This window comes from Ipomoea nil, unplaced genomic scaffold (assembly GCF_001879475.1).
Source record: "Ipomoea nil cultivar Tokyo-kokei standard unplaced genomic scaffold, Asagao_1.1 scaffold0327, whole genome shotgun sequence".
NCBI classification, from domain to species: Eukaryota; Viridiplantae; Streptophyta; class Magnoliopsida; order Solanales; family Convolvulaceae; genus Ipomoea; species Ipomoea nil.
Window position 1 is genome coordinate 1,679,365 of NW_017616755.1, and position 15,546 is coordinate 1,694,910.

The 15,546-nt window shown below is 40.0% G+C and overlaps 1 protein-coding gene across 1 annotated transcript; it reads left to right on the forward strand.

Annotated features, from left to right (window-relative positions):
* The first annotated feature begins 6,200 nt into the window (after nt 1-6,200).
* Nucleotides 6,201-11,042, forward strand: LOC109171650 (transcription factor E2FA-like). Its single transcript, XM_019320721.1, has 14 exons — nt 6,201-6,673; nt 8,007-8,193; nt 8,340-8,390; nt 8,480-8,565; nt 8,639-8,727; nt 8,810-8,864; nt 9,081-9,133; nt 9,205-9,255; nt 9,348-9,396; nt 9,533-9,598; nt 9,682-9,758; nt 9,895-10,126; nt 10,289-10,361; nt 10,453-11,042. The coding sequence occupies exons 1-14, from the start codon at nt 6,431-6,433 to the stop codon at nt 10,578-10,580; spliced, it is 1,440 nt and encodes a 479-aa protein (XP_019176266.1). The 5' UTR covers nt 6,201-6,430; the 3' UTR covers nt 10,581-11,042.
* The last annotated feature ends 4,504 nt before the right edge of the window (nt 11,043-15,546 follow it).

Sequence of the window (15,546 nt, forward strand, 5' to 3'; positions counted from 1 at the left end):
CCACGAGGACCACTGACGTACCTTGGTGACAAATGTCCCATTCCATTAATCGTGCAATCCAGGTACAACCACACACACAACACCATCATAGGAATCAATCAACGGATCACAACGAAGATATGAAACCACACTCAACAAAGAAAGGATCACAATCCGACAACAACGATGATCAACACAAGTCATCATCCACAATAGGAAAGGACAAACTACACACGCTAGCATTTCAACACCGAACTAGCATGCTTATCAAATGGGTAAACTAAACATAGTTCTGAAGAACACACAAGACTCATCATGGTTCAACGAATCACAAGGTTGAACACTTAGCACGATTCAAGACACCAAAACCTACATGGAATCCTACCATATAGTTCTAGACATACGAAAAATAAAGAAGACACTCAAATAGTTCAACAAGAGAACATCGGGAAGTCAAAACATCGATTACCGAGCAAAAAGAATCACGGGGAACAAATCCCCACACAAGTCCACATTGTACCCCGCGGGTGGGGCCACGGGTGGACACCCACCCGTGGTTCCGCCCGCGGGAACTATGTTCCTCATCACCCGTACCCCGCGGGTGGACCCCTACCCGCCGTTCCGCCCGCGGGTACACAACCCTGTACAAAATAATCCCTTCGGGGATTTTCAACACCAAGCTCAAATTCAAGTCCAAAACACCCAAAATCTCACAAAATATAACAATATTACTTGAATCAAAGGAATAGCCAAGCAATGGCATATAGGAATCCTAATAACAAGCTCTAGATATGCATTTTCACAAGACAATGCATCAACACTCACATTTCATAGCAAAAATCACATGTAGAATCCAAGAAATCATCACGTAGGTAATGAAAATAGATTTTGTAAAGCACGGGTTACCTCTTGTAGTTTAAACCCTCACTTATTACACCTTCCAAAGCTTCTAACAAGGTTCACCTTCAACACCAACTTCAAGAACACACCAAAAGACCATAAAGATTTCATCTTTAGAAAAAGATACCTTAGAAAGCACTAAAAACACTAAAGGGCCATAGGTCTTGCCCTCCTAGATGCCCAAGAGTAGGAAAGGTGGAATCTTGGAGACAAACTTTGAAGATCTTGGAATGCCCAAACTTAGCTTCAAGGAAAAGCTAGGTAAATTTCTAGAGAGAAGGAGGAGCTTTTGTTTTGAGTGTGTTAGGAGAAGAATGAGAGATGAACCTAGGTTAGCTTGGAATACAAACATGAGGTGTAAAGTCTTCTTTACACTTACTAAGATGAAAAAGTGTAAGGAGACAAAGGAACTTTTCTCAAAGCTTTAAGTACAACTCCTTGACTTGGGTTTACTAGTCAATTACTAGTCCCCGACTATTGAATTTTCAGGAATTTAAAGAATAAATTACCAATTAGATTATGATTAATTACTTAATTAATCCCTAAACAGAATTTGGATTTGCTGGTTGTCACATATGCGGCTCGGCACTCGACGAGATAGATTAGCGACACAGGCACTGGATTGAAAAATGTCCTCGTAGTATCGCATGATCTCAGCATGCATGTCCTGGCCTTCCGTCCATCTCCCCGTACTGTCCTGAATACGTTTCAAATGGTTATTACTCCTTTGACTCATCGTGCATTTGTGAAAAAAAATTTGTGTTGTGGTCGTCGTCTTTTAACCACAATTGTTTTGACCTCTGCCTCCAGTACACCTCCTCTTGTGTATGTAGCAGTCGCAACTCCCCCTCTAGTTCCTGGAAACGGTGCACATCCGAAGATGTTCGGCTCCCTCTCAACCCCTCCAGCCGATCATGCAAGAGTCTAAGCCGTCGTCCAAACCTTCGAAAGTACTCACCACCCTAACGCCAGAGCTCCTTGCCACATCTCTCCACTTTCTGCTGGAAACTGGCATCGCGTACCTGAGCCCAAGCACGCTCGACCACCGGTCTACAGTTCACGTCTAAAGTCCATGCAGCTTCGAATTTGAACCTACTATTTCGTCGTCCCATACGCACACCGTCCAGAAGCAAGCAGATAGCACTGTGATCGGAATTTACAGTAAGGAAATTCTGAACAACAGCCGCTGAGAACAACTCGGACCAATCCAAAGTGGCCACCGCTCTATCCAATCGCTCCTCCACCCATTCGCCGTTCCCCTCCCTTGATCCCAAGTAAACTCGTAACCCGTCATCCCAAGATCAGATAAACCACATTCTTGCAGGACATCATTAAACCCCCTGATAAGGCTATCCGAATGTGAATGCACCCCTCTATCCTCTGTGTGACTGGCTATGTCGTTAAAATCCCCGATCACAACCAAAGGTAGGTTCAATCGGTTCTTTAACTCACGTAACAAGCCCCAAGCCTGATGCCTTCTCGCCCTCTCCGGAAAATCGTAAAAACAATAGAGTCGCCATGGAACCTTTCCTGGCAGGGTAACCTTGACATCAATATGAGTCGTAGAGAACCCCAACAACGTGGCCATGCTAGCCTCCCTCCATAGTAAAGCCAATCTGCCTCCCATACCCACTCGCTCCACAGTAAAACAACCCTCAAAAGCCAACCGTACCCTAACCCTTTCAACCTGTGCTACATAAGATTTCGTCTCCATCAGGAAGACGAAATTAGGTCGCTGGTTGGACAATATGCCCAACAATTCACGAACTGTCTGAGGGCCACCCAAACCTCGGCAGTTCTAACTAAGGATACTCATGGCGATGGGTGGGCCTAGCTCACAGGACCCGTTGTATTCGCGTTCTTCGAGGTATCAAGCATATTCACATCGGCCGCCACCAACGGCTGCTCCACCATACCCTCACCTTCCCGTCTTCGCTTATTCACACCTTGCACCACCTCCAGTTCTTCGACACGGTCAGGGTCCGCGAAGGAGGCCCTAGGTGTGGTTGGAACTCAACTAGCACTGGACGGAAGGTTCGCCAATAACCATATGGCTCCGACTAGTTTGGGCTACCTGCGCGCCCCAGCCCGAAGCCATGCGCCATAAGGGTAGTCCTTAGGCTCAATCGCCTCCTCATACACTCTACGGAAGCACCTTTTGGCGTGCCCAATGAGCCCACAACAAAAGCAAAACGTGTTCAAACGTTCGTACCTGAATGAGATCCACTGCATGGAGCCATCTCGACGTCGAAGTTTCAGCCGTCGCTTCAGTGGTTCGGTCACCTTTAGAGAGACACGGACGCGGAAGTAACTGCGCCAGGTACCACCAAAGTTGTTTGGATCTGCGCATTTAATGATGGCCACATGATTGCCAATGGTTTTAATAAACGTGGTGGAAGCGTACGTCACGGGCAGATCATGGATATGCACCCAGTAATAAACTCTGTCTAAGAGAACATCCTCTGGACGAATCCCTTGTGGGATTGGTTTACACACGAGTGTTTAATTTTCGAAGGACCAAGGGCCATCGTCTAGGACACGCTGCATGTCCTTGGGATGGGGGAATTGGAACACGAACAAATTCTCGTTGATGGGCATAATTCGCATACCCATAACCGGACGCCACACTCATAACCGGACGCCACACTGATGCCATGGCTTGCTGCATCTGATCAAATTTGATGGTGCGATCAGTGAGGAAATGACCAACCAATTCCCAGGTCGTTGCACGTCGCTGGCCGGAGCGGGGATCGGCGCCTCCAGGCCGCCAACCTCCTCCTCTTCGAGAGACATCAGTGCACAGTTTCCTTCCAGATTGTTGATCTCCATGATAAAAAACTGATGTACGTGTTCTCGGTTAGCCACCAGTGGGGTAGCAATCGGCGGTGACAAGGGGTGCACGATCGTAAACGGAGGATGATTGCCGATTGTCGGAAGAGTGGAAATGTGGTGATGCATGAACGTAGGATGGGGAAATAAAAACAGAGGGAAATAGTTACTCATAACAGAAAACAACAGCCCTAGACCCACTACGGAGAAAATCTCTCGAGGCATGCCTGAGAGAGAACCACGATTCAAAATTTTCATGCCTTTATGATATTTGCTTACTAAATTTACTATATTAATCCGTTACTAGCTTGTTAAAAGCGGTTAGTACAAATTAATTTATTACCTAATTTAGATTCACATATGGTCTTTGACAACTAATTTAAACTTGTATATTAGTAAGAGTTAATACCTATGCGTCCCTCGACTATTACAATTTACTTAAAAAGATTTTCTATTTAATTTTTTTCTCGATTTAGTCCCCTAGGTCCTAACAACTAAAACGTTACCTTGTTATATTATATGTTAGGTTTGACGTTAGTTGTCCGCAAAACCCAAGGAAAAAGTCGTATTTTCAATCAAAAAAATTAAACTAAATAGAATTTTTTAAAAAGTAAATCGCCATAATCGTGGGACTCCAACTGGTATTAACTCTTTATATTTTTAATATTTGCTGATTCTCATACATTTTATATTCTATATTTTTAAAAATTGTTATTTTTTTTTTTTCACATTTCATGTCGCAATTCCCTACTACCTAGATGATAAACAATAGTGTTGGTCTCGAAATTGTCTGATAAATCAAAATAACGGGATTTAATTTTAAGAAATAATTTCAACAATGGTGTTTAAGAAAAATCCAAGTTTTGTGCAATGCACGCTTTTCTTAAAACTGATTTGCTACATCCCATGAGTGATATGAGGGTTGTAGCATCAAAAGAAGGGTTTTTTCATGCAGATGGAAAAACATGGAATTTATTAGCAATAATTGACATTTAGCTTTTCAGACTCATTTTGCATCCCTACACGCGAGGGAGAATCTCTATATTACACAATTCAAACTCACCGAAAAAAGGAATTTATATTTATATAAACCTAATAAGAGCTAATAAAGTTAGGCCCCAAACAGGAATTAAAAAATGTTGGTGTAATTATTTCTTAAAATGAATTGTTCATATTATTTTGATTTTAATATTTTTTTTATTACTTTACCTTCTATTATATCATTTACTTTTCTTAAATACCCATGCATTCCATTAGTGTAACCTTTAGTAACGAAATATTCGTTAACTATTTATTATTCTTAACTTATTGATTTTCATAAAAAAGGAAGGTCTTAGGTTCGAACTCCATCACAATTAAAATTGATATAATGGTTAAACGTATATATACTATAAATATGTTAGGGCGTATTAAAAAATACAATATAAAATTTAACATTAACTTTGGTCAATTAATTAGAATCACGCATTGAGCATTGATGAAACGGTAAACCTAATTTACAATATATATTCAACACGGATGACAAACTATGCCTATATATTTTCATTGTCTTTTTTGGGAAGGAGGATTTGATTTTGTTTTTGAAGGTGCACTGCGCCGAGGCACTAAAATTGCAGTGAAGCACACTAGGAGACTATATTAAATCAAGAATTCATTTATAGAGGAAGTGGCAACTAGATGAAATATGGATCACACCAATTAATAGGATTTTGTGTTGCAAAAATTATTCTTGGGTACTATCCAGTGAGAGTGTTTTCCTCTAAAACTGCTATTGTACCATTTAATTTTATGAAAAATTATGCTACAGGTCATAGTTATGCATTTTGGAATATTTACTTTTATGAAAAATGTGTTAATCTTGCATTGATATTCGCTAGGATACCGAACGATACTTTGATGAATTCTAAAACACTAATTTAAAAATATACATTGGGCATTGGACTATTCGCGCAATGCGCGTGTTATAACTAGTACTAGTACAAACTTACATCATTTTTTCCAATATGGAACAAAGGCTATTATCACAAAGTCTTCTCAACTTCGTTTTCCATGCAACTAAATTTTGTGCACTTTTAGAATCAAATTCTTATTACTCATTATCTGTTTTGAGTGTGTAATATATCAAATTAAACATTTCACTTAGGAAAACGCGAATCCACTTTAACTCAACTCAAATTGAATGTGATCACAATCAAAACTTTGCTTCAAAATGACCATTTTACATAGTAATATTACGAAGGGGTATAAATTACAAATTTTTCATTAATTTATTTATATAATAATAAGGTTACTCGTTGATCTCATCAAAATAAAAAATCAGTGATAATTTGATTTGTGGTTAACCATGGCATTTATGAGTTATGACCCATTGGAATAGATTATTTATGAACTGAAGTTTGGGGTGAATGTATGATAACATTAAAGAAGGAGGGTGAGAGTAAAAAACTACCACAAATTTTCACGTGTTTTGTTTTTTCTTTTTCTTTGCGCTTCCCTCCACATCTTTCCGAACCAAAATTCCCTCCCTTCCCTCGTTTTCTGCTTTCTCTTCCACCCCCGCAACCAAACCCTCAAAGGCTCAAACCCTTTACCGCACTCCATACTTCATTTCTGCAAAACCCTTTCTTCATTTCTTCTATACTCTGCATCCATCGCTGATTGAATCGCCATCTCTGGCGGCAGAGCTCGATCTTTCGATTTTGAATAATTTTTTTTAAAAATTATGTCTGGAACTCCGACCAGAGCGGTGGCGCCACCTCCGTCTCCGTCGTCGAATGCACCGCCCTCTAACGGAGTTTCAGGAGTCCAGATCCCTAGGCCAACCAGGCGCCACCTCGCCTTCGCGTCCATGAAGCCGCCGTTTGTCCCTCCCGAAGACTATCACCGATTCTCCACCCCTGGTGCCGATGTTGGGCTCGCCGCCGGGATCAATCACCAGCCTGAAGCTATTATAGTCAAGTCCCCAGTGAGTTCCTGTTTGGTTCTTACGCATTTCGTGATTTTTTGCGGGGAGTTTATTTGTTTAGTTGGGGTTTTTGTGAATAAATTTGAGTGTATGGGTGATGGTCCATGAGAAATGCCATTATTTCGGATTAGATGATCTTAATCGAAGTAAAATTTGAAATAAATATGGAATTTCCTTGTCATTCTATAACTGCATTATAATTGGCTGAATATAAACACATGTCCACTGCCTCTTTACGGACGATAGTTACTTTTGAGCAGCTTATATTTGGTGATTTGTTGATTTGTAAATTATATTCACTTTGAAGAATTGTGGGTGATATGACTTGAGTTGAGATGAGATGAGATTGTAAAGACTTATGTGATTGCTTTTATGGAAATGCATTAAGATTGGTAAGTGTTCCAAGTAGAGTCAACTCCTTAAGTATATAACTATACTCAGGCGGAAATTATAGATACTGAAGCAAGTTATTTGTAATGGAATAAACAAAGGCTTCCGAATGGGTAATATGAGCTGTTTCTGGTAAAAAATGTTTTTGCAATTTTGTTGAATGGCTGAAACATCCCACTCTATGCTTCCTTTACTGATTAGTTCTAGAAACAATGCTCGTGCAAATTGTTTCTAAATCCACTGCAAGAGGCTCTCCTGTTCTGTATTAAGTGTCAAATACTTTCTGAGTACTCGTACTCAATCTGCAACATAAGATGCTTGCTTTGGGATGTTGACTATTGCCATTCTTAATACTGAGGATAAATTGAATATCAATAAGTTGTTTAGTAGTTGCCATACTACCTTTATTAACCTTAAAAGTTAAATAAGATCTTGCTTATAGTTATAGGTTGCACCTTTCTCTGCTTGATTTCTAAGGATGCAGCTTTCTCAAATTTGCACCAAGGCCGTAGGATGTTGTTACTGAAATGATTGCCATGGACACTAGGACATGAGGTTCTTGAGGGAGGAACACTTGAATATAGCAACTTACAATTTCATTATGTGTAGAAATGTATTCTATTGGCGTGTGCAGGTTGCCTGCTTAATTATAAAAAGTTGAATTATTTGATGTTATATCCACTGGCAATCTGGCATGAGTTATTCATCTGCTTTTTGCTTACCCTTACATTGATATTTTGCCAATATGAAGTACTACACACCAGTTTGCTCTTATTGTTGACTGTTGAGGAATAATTGCCAAAGTGTGTGTAAGGAATTTTAAACTTCCACTTTCACTTGATGACAATGGTTTGTGGCTTGAAATTACTATCATGTGTACTACAGTGTTCAGTTACCATTTCAGTCACTAATTTTGACACTACTATTGTGTGGCTTCTCTCAGCCGTTAAAGAGAAAGGGTAGAGCAGCTTCTTGTGAAGCCGAGCCCAGTGAATGGAGTGCAAGTCCTGGGTACACTGATATGGTCAACAGTCCCCTCCAAACACCTGTAAAAGGTGGAAAGGCATATGGGCGGCCAAAAACCACAAAGAGCAATAGGTCTGGACCACCGACACCTGTGTCCAATGCTGGTGAGAAATGTTCTTTATTACAAGATATCATGTTTTACTTCTGTGCATGAATGCTTTTACACGTCTTGGTTTTTATGCTGACATGGTGTCATGGTTCTACTGATGAAGACAAAAATGTATAACATTAAAATTTTGCAAATTTTCAGGTTGTCCTTCCCCTCTGACTCCCGTTGGCTGCCGCTATGACAGCTCCTTGGGTAATTCCATTACTCAATATTTGGATTCTTTGATTGCATATACTTCTTTATTGGACCTTGAAGCATGATCCAATATGAGTGTATTTCAGGACTTTTAACAAAAAAGTTTATCAACTTGATCAAGCATGCAGAAGATGGTATGATTGATCTTAACAATGCTGCAGACGCTTTGGAGGTATCTGCTTGCTAGATTATGTCATGTCAAGACTGCATTTAAGAAAATTATAATTGGAAGTTATTTTATACAGGTGCAAAAGAGACGTATATATGACATTACAAATGTCCTTGAGGGGATTGGTCTGATTGAAAAGAAGCTCAAGAACAGGATCCAATGGAAGTAAGTTAGTTTTGCTGATGTCAGTTTTTCTTTACCATCAAAAGGTACGTTTAATTTTACTGAGCATTAAAGTCCTGCATAGGGGAGTTGATGCTTCGCGACCAGGGGATGTAGATACCGATGCAACAATTTTACGGGTATGTAGTAGACTGTTATCCAAGTCCAAATTCTTTGATATTATTGCAAGAATATGTTTTTGAGGCTTGTCCACACAGTGGTATCGTAAGCTTCTGTTTATCAATATATTTGGTAGTATCTACTTAGAGATGCCTTTAACAGTCAAATGTAAAATGTAAATGGTACAATTTGTTCAAATGTCAAGCTACTTTTCAGCTTCGTATTTCTGTCTTCAGGCAGAAGTTGAAAACCTTACCATGGAAGAACAAAGATTGGATGGCCGTATAAGGTAATGGTTATCAAATATTTGAGTACTCCATATTTTTGTTGCTGTTGTATTGATGGTTCAGATGACTGCAGAGAAATGCAGGAAAAGTTGAGGGGTTTGAGCGAAGATGAAAATGACAAGAGGTAACCTTAATGCCCTCAACCAGGAGTATCTCTTTCCTATGTAATTTTTAAACTTCACTGATGCCCCGCTGTTCAATTGTGATCTTTTCTAGATGGCTTTTCGTAACTGAAGAGGATATCAAAAGTCTACCCTGCTTTCAGGTACTTGGTTTATGGTTTCAGTATGAGCCATCAGTGTTATGGAGTATTTTCATGCTTGTGGGTAAAACAATATACATTGGATCATAAATGAGTTTACACCTATCTGATGCCAACTTTAATCCTTTTAATTTGACAGAATGAAACCCTGATAGCAATTAAAGCTCCACATGGGACCACATTGGAAGTCCCTGAGCCTGATGAGGTATGTTTAAAAACCAAAATCTTATGCTATATGTGTATTATATGTTTGTAGTGACTGATGCACCTGGCTTCTTGTAACAACAGGCAGTTGATTACCCCCAGAGGAGATATAGGATAATTCTGAGAAGCACAATGGGCCCAATTGATGTCTACCTTGTCAGGTAAAAGGCATAATGCTTCTTCTGTTTATTTGGTTACAAAGTCTTACTAGCAATTTTCTTCTTTCAAGATCCTAACTGTCAAAAAAAAAAATGAGTTTCTTATCTCATATTGTATTTGAACTTCATCTTTATTTAGTCAATTTGAGGAGAAATTTGAGGAGATGACTGGTGTTGAACCATCAATGACTGTCCCACTTGCTTCAAGTTCAGGCTCTAATGAAAATCCATCAAAAGATAGATCAACTGTGATTAATAGTCTGCCTGATAATGGATCACTAGCACATAATGATAGTCAAATGAGCTGTGATCTTGGTGCTTCGCTGGAATTCAATGGAGGAATGATGAAGATTGTCCCTTCAGATGCTGATGTGAGTCTGGTTGTTATTAACTTGATTTGCTGGACTGATAAGAAAATTATACTTAAGATTAAAATAATATTGTAATACATAGAAATACAAACACTATCTTCTTTTCCCATCACCATGTTCCATATAATATTACAGGTTTGAAATGCTTATTTTCTTTTACAGAATGACACAGATTATTGGCTCCAGTCAGATCCTATTCCTGGTCTTAGCTTAACAGAAATGTGGAAGACAGATGGTATCCTTGTTTAAAGTGGTTATACAATGGTTACACTGATTTATTTAATAATGTTAACATGAAATGTGAAATTTCCTTATGTTGTTAACAGGTGACATTGAATGGTGTATGGAGAATATGCTTAATGAATTTGGAATATCTGAGATAAGTACGCCACGGCCACAGACTCCATCAGCTGTTGCTGATGTACCTCCTGCTGTAAATATGCCACCAAGATGATATGCTAGTGCGAGAAAGCTTGGTTTCTAGATTCCAGGGCTAGATCTGCTTCATCAGAAGCGAGTCTATGATGCCCATTTGATTTCATTGCTAATTTGATCAGCTTGGTTCCTTTATAGACTTTGCATGGTAATTCTATACAAATGGAATCACCGTGAGGATACAACAAAGAAAGCGATAGGAGAAGACCAGTTATATGTTCGGCTCAGATCAGAATCAAGAAACTGCTTTGCCCTCCGATTACAGAGGTTAATTAATAAATTGTGCCATATGTAGCATGGAAAACATGTACGATAAATTGAGTATGCTGTAGGGGTATTGTTGTTGAAGAAATAGACAGGGCAGTTGAGTTCTAGATCCTGGTAATTTATCTAAAATCTTCATGAGTTGTGACATTTCATTGTATACACCTGTTTTCTCCCTAAACTTGAGTTTTATGAAAAGCAGGACATGTTGCAAATTCATCAGATATTTATGTTCATTTGTTATGGATTCTTTAAAAGCTTTCATTTACAGTTTACATTACATAGATTGAATGACATTAGAGTTTTAGTTAAGATGAGAATTGACATTGTTGCAAAATCTTGGTACTGTTGTTCCAGAAGCCATCCCAATTAACATTGTCATGGGTAGAAAGCTGGTGATCCTTCAAAATCCCAATGAAACAATCCTTGCCAACATCCCTCAATACACCACAGCAACGTTTAACCACACTCCCCTTTTTGAGAGCACCAGTAACAAACTCTTGCCTGCACTTTCCAGCAGTAGCCCTCTTCAAGCAGTCCTCGAGTTTCGGGCTGGGCTTGGCTGTTGTCACGCCGTGGGTGGCTAACATGGCAATGCTGATGAGCAAGAGGATGGCTAACATGGAAGGGGACAACTTAGCCATAGCCATAGCCATGGATCAACTTAATTAGCTTACCTAGAAATTAATTAAATGGTTTGAAGCTGCCTATCTTTTGTTGTTTTTCGTATTTGGAAGAAAGGATATGATGGATATATATACATACATGCAGATTAATTTGTTGGTGTAAATAAATGGTTCAATGTTTCTGACATGGATAGCAGTTATATTATTATTGTTAGAATTCATGAATCATTTATCTTAGAGATAAGAATTAAATATTGCTAACCCCTCTTAATTATCCCATCCCCTTGTCCATTTGTTGAATATGAGGCTTGTATAATTTTAATTTTTTTTTAATAGAGAAATATAGTATGTAGACAGGCAATAATGTTAGAGAATTTATAAATTAAATAATAAACGAAAAGGTGTAAAATTTGAATATGAAAAATTGCAGCTCTTCATTTAAATTTTATATGAATAGTTGTAACTCTTCATATTTTAATTTAAATTTAAGAGTTAATACCATCTGAAGTCCTCCGAGTATAATGGTTTTGTCACGTTTAGTCCTAAACTTTCAAATTGACCATCTGTGGTTCTTCGACTTTCAAATTTAACCATTCGTGGTCTATGTTAACCACCCATGGTCCTTCAAGTTTCGAAATTTAACAAACCGTGGTCCTCTTGAAAGGACCATGGTTAAAATTTAATAGTTGAAGTACCATGAGTGGTTAACTTGGACCACGAATGGTTAAATTTGAAAGTCGAAGGACCACAAATGGTCAATTTGAAAGTTTAGGACTAAAGGTGGTAAAATCACTATACTCGGAGGACCTTAGATGGTATTTACTCTTAAATTTAAAGGTCAAATGAATATATGAATCCTTTCATTAACCTTGTAACAAAATTATAAATTGGGATTCGAATGATGAGGATACGATATATCAGAATAATGGAATAAACGAGTCTGTACAAGAGTATATCTAGCAAAGAATAGTAAACCTGGCCTATTACAAGATGAATACTAATAATAATAGACTCCTAATACTCCCCCTCAAGCGCAAGGTTGGCTAGCAACAACACTGAACTTGCCACACAGAGTAGAAAAATGCGAACAAGGCAGAGCTTTAGTGAACACATGAACGAGCTGATCCATGGTTGAAATAAAGCTAACCTGCAACTCCTTCTTAGTCACTTTGTCACGAACAAAGTGGTAGTCAATTTCCACATGCTTCATGCGAGCATGAAAGACCGGATTGGAACAGAGATAGGTCGCACCCAGGTTATCACAGCAGAGAGTAGGAGGCACATCCAACGAGATGTCAAGTTCACGCAATAGAGATACAAGCCATGTGACTTCTGCAGACACATCAGCCAGTGCCTTGTATTCTGCCTCAGTTACGAACGAGCAACTGTACGTTGCTTCCGTCAAGACCAGGAAATCTGATTACCACCAAGAAAAACCGCAAAACCACTTGTTGATTTTCTGTCATCCGGATCACCAGCCCAGTTCGAATCCGAAAAAGCATGCATGGCAATAGAGGATGAACGACGAATAAACATACCAAAATGGAGAGTACCTTTAACGTACCGCAGCACGCGTTTGAGCATAGCCCAATGCAGTAGTCGGAGAGTGCATGTGCTGACAAATCCTATTCACGGAAAATGATAGATTCGACTGTGTGACAGTAAGGTACTGAAGAGCCCCAGCAAGACTACAATACTGCGTGGGACCCGCATAGGGAACCGCGGAATCAGATGATGGTCGAGACACAAGAATTGGAGTAGCCAACGGTTTACAATCCACCATGCCTGCACGATTCAAAATATCCCGCATGTATCGCTGCTGAGAAAGAAACAAACCGCCATCCCGGAAGACCGTCTCAATGCCAAGAAAGAAAGACGGAGCACCCATGTCACGGATCTTAAATTCTGAGGCCAAGTCAGCAAGAAGACGAGTAACACGAGAAGCATCAGAACCCATAACAAGGATATCATCAACATACACAAGCAAATATAAACACACAGAGTCACTAGTATAAATGAATAGGGAAACATAAGTCTTGGACGGAGAAAAGCCAACCGACACCAAGAAAGCATTCAACCTATTGAACCACGCCTGAGGAGCCTGCTTAAGACCATAAAGTGACCTCTACAAAAGACACACATAGTCCGGCTGTGACTTGTCTTCATAACCGGGCGACTGCCTAATGTAAACAGTCTCTGCAAGATTGCCATTAAGGAAGGCATTATGGACATCCAACTGCCAAATAGTCCAACCACGAGAGACGACTAAGGATAGGAGAAGCTGCACAGTGGTTGGTTTAACAACAGGACTAAAAGTCTCAAAAAAGTTCTGCCCAGCCACCTGATTAAAGCCTTTAGTGACCAACCGAGTCTTGTACCGTTCTATCGTTCCATCTGCCTTGCGCTTCGTCTTGAACACCCATTTGCACTCCACAACATTCATGCCTGGCGTGCGACTAACCAAACGCTAAGTGTTATTTTGGAGCAAGGCATTGAACTCAAGATCTATGGTCTCACGCCATTCCAGATACCGAACCGCCTGAGAATAACATGTCGGCTCAGGAACTGCCATAAGAGAAACATGCTGAGTCGGTCCTTGAGAACGAGTCGCCATAACATGAAACCGGGGCGGAACAACCTTCACCGAATGATAGCCCCGCTTGGTCCCGGTAGCTGCACCCGAGACCACGCCACCCGAGACCACGCCTGTCACGGTCTGAGAGCTTGAGTCAGTCGTGGAGCCACTGGAACCCGCCACCAACACCGTACCAGGTTCCGGCACAGCACCACACACACCGGAGCCAGAGTCAACCCGAACGGCACCAACACCCGACGGAGCAACCGGACTAGAGCTGGGAACCTGAGAAGGCACAGAAGAAGCAAACGGATATATGGTCTCATCAAACCGCACATGGCAGCAAATGAATACCTTGTTAGTGGCAGGATCAAAGCAACGACACCCACGAAACGAAGATGGATAACCAAGAAAGACACACGGGGAAGACCGATACTGCAACTTGTTACGATTGTATGGACTCAACAAAGGATAAAAGAGGTAGCCAAACACGCGTAAAAAGGAATAAGATGGATTAGAAAGTTGCAAACGAAAATGAGGATTAACATTATCTAAGACACGAGTAGGCATCTATTGATAAGATAGACCGCAGTCTCAAAAGCATAATCCCAGTAGCGCTGTGGAACCGAAGCCTGAGCCATGAGAGCCAGACCCTTCTCCACAACGTGACGATGCCTACGTTCAACCCTACCATTCTTCTCATGGGTATAGGCACAAGATTGCCTATGATTAATACCTAAGAAGACAAAAGTACGGTGCAACCGCTTATATTCTCCCCCTAAATCAGACTGTATAGAGACAATCTTACGACCATATGAATGTTCAACAAGTGACCAAAACTGTTCGAAGATAGCATACACATAAGTTTTTAAACGCATAGGATAAAACCATACATAACGTGTGTAGTCATCAACAAACAACACAAAATATCTGTGACACCCCGTAAATCTAACTTCTAATTGTGATTAATTGAGGAATTAATCCAAGCTTTCCTTGGTAATTTCTCTCTAAAAATCCGGAAATTTGATAGTCCAGGGACTAGAATTTGACTAGTCTCTTTAGTCAACCAAGTGTACCTTTTACCTTATGCTTTGTACCTCAACCCTTGTGTCTTTCTAACCTTAATAAGGGTAAAATTGACCTTTCACACATGTTTTGTTGTTGAAGCTATCCCTAGCAAGACATTTCATTCATTTCCCATGCTAGCTAAATCTTAAAAACCTCCACCTTCTCTTTATAAGAAACCATAGCTTTCTCTCCAAGCTAGAAGAAGGGTTCTCTATCCTTACAAGAATTCACCTAAAGTTTCCACCTTTCTACCTCTCTATCATAGGAAAGGGTAAGATCTCTAGTGGTTTAGTGTTTTTAGCTAACTTTAAGGTAACTTTATCTTATTTTGGTGTTTTCCTTGTGGTTTGGTTTGGTGAGAAGTCCTTGGTAAGGAAGAGCTTCAAGGTGAGGCTTAGGAGTGTAAGAAGGAAGTGGTTTTTGGTCTTCAAAGGTAACCCATGCTCTACAAA

Bases quoted from the DNA above. Each gene is read 5' to 3' on its own strand.
- LOC109171650 (XM_019320721.1), top strand. From the start codon at position 6,431: ATGTCTGGAACTCCGACCAGAGCGGTGGCGCCACCTCCGTCTCCGTCG. The intron at 8,566-8,638 runs GTATCTGCTTGC...TATTTTATACAG, and splicing joins ATGCTGCAGACGCTTTGGAG to GTGCAAAAGAGACGTATATA. The intron at 9,759-9,894 runs GTAAAAGGCATA...ATCTTTATTTAG, and splicing joins ATTGATGTCTACCTTGTCAG to TCAATTTGAGGAGAAATTTG.